Source organism: Salvelinus alpinus, chromosome 8, assembly GCF_045679555.1.
Source record: "Salvelinus alpinus chromosome 8, SLU_Salpinus.1, whole genome shotgun sequence".
Classification (NCBI taxonomy): Eukaryota; Metazoa; Chordata; class Actinopteri; order Salmoniformes; family Salmonidae; genus Salvelinus; species Salvelinus alpinus.
The window spans coordinates 34,121,608-34,127,383 of record NC_092093.1 but is presented as its reverse complement, the minus strand read 5'-3'; the positions used below and the strand labels follow the sequence as shown (position 1 = coordinate 34,127,383).

Genomic DNA, 5,776 nt, shown 5'->3' with positions numbered 1-5,776 from the left:
TCATATCCATACTTTAAATGTTAAAACATTGAATCATATCAAATCACAGAAGGTATCATCCCATAACCTGGGTTTAAAAATATATGGAAAAACACTTTATAACGTCTAGGCCTAGTTTATTTTCCCATGTGCACATGTGCTAGTGTTCCGAATTCCTAATTTCTTACAGTAAATAACTCCGCCCATATCACTTGACTAGGCGACCTGGCCAGTCAGTGTAAGGTACATCAGATAAGAATACCACTCTGCGTGAGCAACATGGAAGCGATGTGGAAGAACGGGATCCTAGAACTGAATAATTTACTTTAGCCAATCGGTTGAAATGTCCATGAGCTCAATTCTCCTTTTAAAGTTGTCAAAACTTTTGTTATGACAATGTTATAAACTATTTACCAACAATTCTACGGGAAAGAATGGTCAAATATCTCTACATTATTTCTCTATGGACCGCAGGTAGGCTTAATTTTCATTTGCAGCTCATAATCAATTTAAGAAAATGTTTACTACTGCTGTGCAGTCATGTTTATCACATATCACCTGGCAATGTTTTTGAGAACACCATTGGCTTGGTTTTATGCCCTATAGACAGTATACTCAATATTTTGCAACTACAATGTATAATTTGCTACTGTCACGCAACAGGAATAGTTCAGCTATCATTGTTCAGCTGTCATTGTTCAATTTGTTTCCCCCTTTCTCCCTTAAAAAGTCATTTTAAGCATGTTTAACCAATGTAATAATTTTTTGTCACTTTGGAACTCACTTTCTCCCTTAAAAAGTCATTTTAAGCATGTTTAACCAATGTAATAATTTTTTGTCACTTTGGAACTCACCCAAACACGTTCAACATTATGTGGGTGGCATTTACTTTGGTTTACTTTTGTTTTCACTCACTTTACTTGTGCTTGATGTGGAACCTCACTCTAACTGTATTTTCCATCAGCATACCCAGCAGATGTAGATAGTGAGTAGAAATGGTAGAGAAATGTGTTACATTTCATGATAAGTTGATACTCAAGGCATTGATCAAAGCTATTTCAAAAGGTTGTTGGCATGCATACAGAAAAACAGCGCTCAATGACATTTATGATGCACTGAACAGGGTTCATTTTCTTTTATCTAATCATGAGGTGTCCTTGAATTACGTGATTGTGTGGTATTCTGAATCACACAGGAAACAAAGATGTGGTCTCGTGCAGTCAGAGGGAAAGAAGGGTGTCTTTTTGAGGGTTTATGAAATCTTTTATTGTTCAAATTTCATCACAACAACATCCTGTTCTATACAAAAATTATGTTCAGTCTCCAAAAGAAGAAGGGTCTAAATCGCTCTCTTCATTTCTCTATAATATAATTGTATTATTTTAGAACTGTTTACTGTTTAAGGAGTGATGCTCCAGCAGTCATTTTGAAATGACCTTGATCATCTGCTTTCTGCTCTTTCTCCTTTCCTAGTGGTCTCACACGTGTCCTCTGTAGTGCGTCCCGAAGGAGTACACTTCAACTCCATGAACCTGAGGAACATTGTAAAGTGGCATCCTGGGAAAGATGCACAAAATGACACCAACTACACAGTGGAATATGCCATGTGAGGACACTTTAGACTTGATCATGATCTCGGCACCCAGAACCAAATTAGCTACTCGGTTTTGTCACGAGAGACTGAGCTTTCCATGAACTACTTGTAAATAAATGTCCATGATCCATGGATTTAAGGATACATCTCATTATGTGTTTATTTGTTGTCTCATAGCTATGGTGACCGTATGGATGGTGGCGCGAGACGAGTGCGCTGGAGGGTGAAGAAGAAGTGCAGAGACATCCCTCAGACCTGGTGTGATCTATCCAATGAGACAACTGACCTGGATGAAGGCTACTTTGCCAGAGTCAAGGCTTTGGCCAAAAACAGGTCCTCCAAATGGACACTCACACAAAAGAGTTTCGAACCCAAAGCTGACAGTAAGTTGAGATCCTGTTCAAAGATAATTTTCCTTATCTATGAAAGAGGAGCCAAAGTGAAAGAGTCAATCAGAGAATGTGTCAGGCCACATATGATAGGACATTTTTATACCTTTCTCAAACAGCAACCTTTGGACCTCCACTTGTCAAACTTGTGGTGAAGGAGAATAGTGTTACCGTTAAGCTGAAGGGTCCAATGAGATGGAAGACTGGGAACATTACAAAAGATTACTCCTTGTTGAAATTCTACCCTCAGATGACTTACAACCTGTCTGTGAACGACAACAGAAGCAACAAAACGGTTGGTGTTACTTAGGTTACTGTAACTCTGTGTAAAGAATTAAATGACATAATATGTAGGACTGTCTGCAGGGACTTTAATCAGTGCAAATTGCTGCATTAATAGATTGTAATCTACAATTATATATTTTTTGTATTATATATTTAGCTAAAATGCAGATTAATTATGATTGTTAGTTCTATATTGTGTATTTTAACTTTCTGTATACATTTTGTCTTTCAGCAACACTTCACTGTGGAAAACAGATCCTTTGAATATAGGCTGCTTGCCTATGAAACCCAGTATTGTTTCTCTGCTAAGGCCCAGGTCCTATCACTTCTTTTAGCTTGTCATGCATCTGAATGGCAGTGCCTAACAACCTCAAAGGGTAAGATAAGACTTGATTTAATGTTGCTCCAATGACCTAGTGTGCAGTGTTCTTTTCTATCTGTCAGGATAAATCTACTCAACAGGTTTTGGTACAGCACGACAAAACAATCAAGAGGACTTGAGGAATGAGACAACTTGAGGTGTTTTCCCAGGGTGTATTTTCTCTTCCTGTTAGAGAAGGAATTATGTTGATGTTTCAAGGGGTGTTTGTGTGTGTCTGTATGTGCGTGTGCTAGTGAGTGAGTGTGAGTTTGTCTTCTCAGCTCTATCCTATGTGCTTTTATAGATCTGTCTTATTTTATCTCTAACTTACCACTCTGTCTTTACAGATCCCTTTTATGGCCAGCTGCTACTGATGTTGCTGGGTGCCGTTGTCCCATCAGTCATCTGCCTCTTCATGCTGATCCTGGTCGGATGCCTTGTCTACCATTTTGTCTGTGTTAATAAACAGAAAAGTCCCCCTTTCCTGGTAAGAATTATATGTGACTTATATGTGACTAATAGAAGACTTCAACAATGGCTATGAAGTGCAGTTTACTAAGATGCAATTACCACCTTATTCCTGTTTCAGGAAATATCGGACATTCAGAACCCACCGCGGACCTTCTGTCCTGAGCAAGCTGTGACAGTGAACGTGGTACTGGTCAACATGGCCAAGCCCATGGAGATGATGGCCATAAAGCCCAACACTATCCTTGCCCTCATCCACCAGTCAGAGGGGGAGCCCATACTACCCTACGCTGCCCAGCAAGCCCCTGGCAGAGAGGATTCTCAGGAGGGATCATGGGAAGATGAATTCAGGGAGGCCCAACCAGAGCCCCTAGAATACGGCTTCATTGGAGCGTCCCCAAAGATTCCGGAAATGAGGGAAAGTGAGGCATCTGACAGTGAGGAAACCCTGCCGCTGCATCTCAGCCAGGTCAATACGTACATAGCACAGAGATCTGCGCCATGTTCACAGGGGCCTGTGGAGAACGGGCTCTTTAGAATTCCACTGCTGTCTGGTCTAAAGATGGGGGAGGAGAGCATGAGTTACAAAGAGCCTGATCGGGTGGGTGCCTACGCACTGCAGCACTTCTCAGTCAGAGAGACCCCTGAGGTGGACTTTTGGGAAGACAAGGCTGAGGAACACCAAAGTTACCCCTCAGAGTACCAGACACAGTCTAACAGGAGGGATACTCAGCCCCTGCGACTATCCCAGGTCAACCTGTACAGAACCCAGAGGCATACGCTGTTTCCACAGGAGTCTGAGGAAGAGGATGGATCTGGCGGTAACTGTGTTGACTGGAGCCCTACAACAGGGATCCTCCAGATCCCTCTGCTCTCCAAGCCTATTCCAGAGGTGGAGGTAGAGGGAGAGATGAACAGGGAGTTAGAGCATGTGGAGATCTTACCCTCTGTGGTGGTGAGGCAGTCAGAGGAGAGTGAGGGTGAGAGTGATCTGACTAAACTACAGAACAACTGGAGCTTAGTGATCAACATGGAAGAGTAACCTATTGGACATTTACACTGGGTTTTGGGGGACACGCTATTAAAGAATGGTATAGCTATTCATAATGGCAATTTGTTTATGTTTACCGTAAGTGGAAAAATTGCCAAATCAAATGAAGGAATTTTTTTAAACTCATCCGAAACACTTTGTAACTGCTTTAGCACTGTGATTGTAACTAACATATTTTTGAGAAAGGTTTTGTTTACTTTGTACCTTTTTATCCATACTTTTCTACTTACTTATTACGATTGATATATTGCCAGATACTGTAGCTTTTTCTGTGTACAACTTCATACAACGTTGAATTGAATGCACATGCAATGTCACTTTACCTCATGATGATTAACAACCAGGAAGGAGTGTGGCTGTAATGGTCTCTAACCATGTTGTTTTATAACACACTAAAGCTTACTGTCCTCCACCTGGAGAGTACATTATGTACAATATGTACTTCCCTCTGACTATGAAGACAAAGCTTTTCAGGGAAATCGTTGGACTGACCTGTCTATGCAAATGAAGGATGCATTAGTTTTTTCCTCAAATATTTTGACACTTTGATGTCATACAATCACCGTTAACCCATTTGTTCCCACATTTTTTCTCAGGCACGCCACTATGCAAATCTTATACCACTATTAACCCTAACTTGTAATCCATATTGTTTTTTATTGTTTTTTTTATTGAAAAGTATGTAAAAAAATATTTGTTTTATTCTTTGTCACAATTGTGACCGATGGGAACATACTGTGCTTTGCCTATAATAAAATAAACAAACAATTAGCCATTTTTCTCAGCCCCAATATCTATATACCTCTTAGCCCACTTAAAAAGTGTTTTGTTATTGACACGTACACCAGATAGGTGCAGTGAAATGTGTTGTTTTTACAGGGTCAGCCATAGTTGTATCTTGCTCAAGAGAACATCGGCAGATTTTTCACCTTGTCGGCTCGGGGAGTCAAACCATCGACCTTTCGGTTACTGGCCCAACGCTCTAACCGCTAGGGGCAACCTGCCAATCTTACTGCCACCCTTACTTACCCACACACACCAGGCCTGTTACCCCCTTGTCCAAACCCTAACACCCACATGCCAATACCCTAATATTGATACAATCAAGTACCCATATCCTAGCCCTAAATGCCATATTTGTTACTCATAGACCCCAGTTCCTTTGCCAATACACCTCATCCATGTTACTTGCCTATCTCAGCCCTGTTACCCTGTTACCCTGTTTCATTAGGCCTGTATTCCCCAAGTCACCAACAGTAACCTATCCAGCTATTCGTTGTAGATCCCAACCCTGTTATTTGCATATGTTAGTCCTATGACCCCTACCTGTACACGCTAATCATTTCCTACCACAAAATTGTTACCAGTAAGGATTTTAATGGGCAATAGAGATCCATCCAGACCCATTACCTGAATGAGCCTTGTGTATCTCTACACCCCATGACTCATATAAACCAGATCAATCCATGGGTATACTCATATAAAACAGGTCTACCCCAGTGCCCAAACATTCATACAAACCTGGTCGACACTTGTACTTCAGCCCCAATATTCTTACAGACCAGGTGTACACCTGCAAGTCTAACCCAATATTCTTACAGACCAGGTGTACACCTGAAAGTCTAACCCAATATTCTTACAGACCAGGT

The 5,776-nt window shown here is 41.0% G+C and overlaps 1 protein-coding gene across 1 annotated transcript; it reads left to right on the top strand.

Moving 5' to 3' along the window:
• The first annotated feature begins 270 nt into the window (after nt 1-270).
• LOC139583010 (interleukin-20 receptor subunit alpha-like) lies at nt 271-4,898 on the top strand. The gene is made up of 7 exons (XM_071413619.1): nt 271-453; nt 1,453-1,585; nt 1,751-1,956; nt 2,082-2,257; nt 2,480-2,624; nt 2,956-3,095; nt 3,198-4,898. The coding sequence occupies exons 1-7, from the start codon at nt 414-416 to the stop codon at nt 4,116-4,118; spliced, it is 1,761 nt and encodes a 586-aa protein (XP_071269720.1). The 5' UTR covers nt 271-413; the 3' UTR covers nt 4,119-4,898.
• The last annotated feature ends 878 nt before the right edge of the window (nt 4,899-5,776 follow it).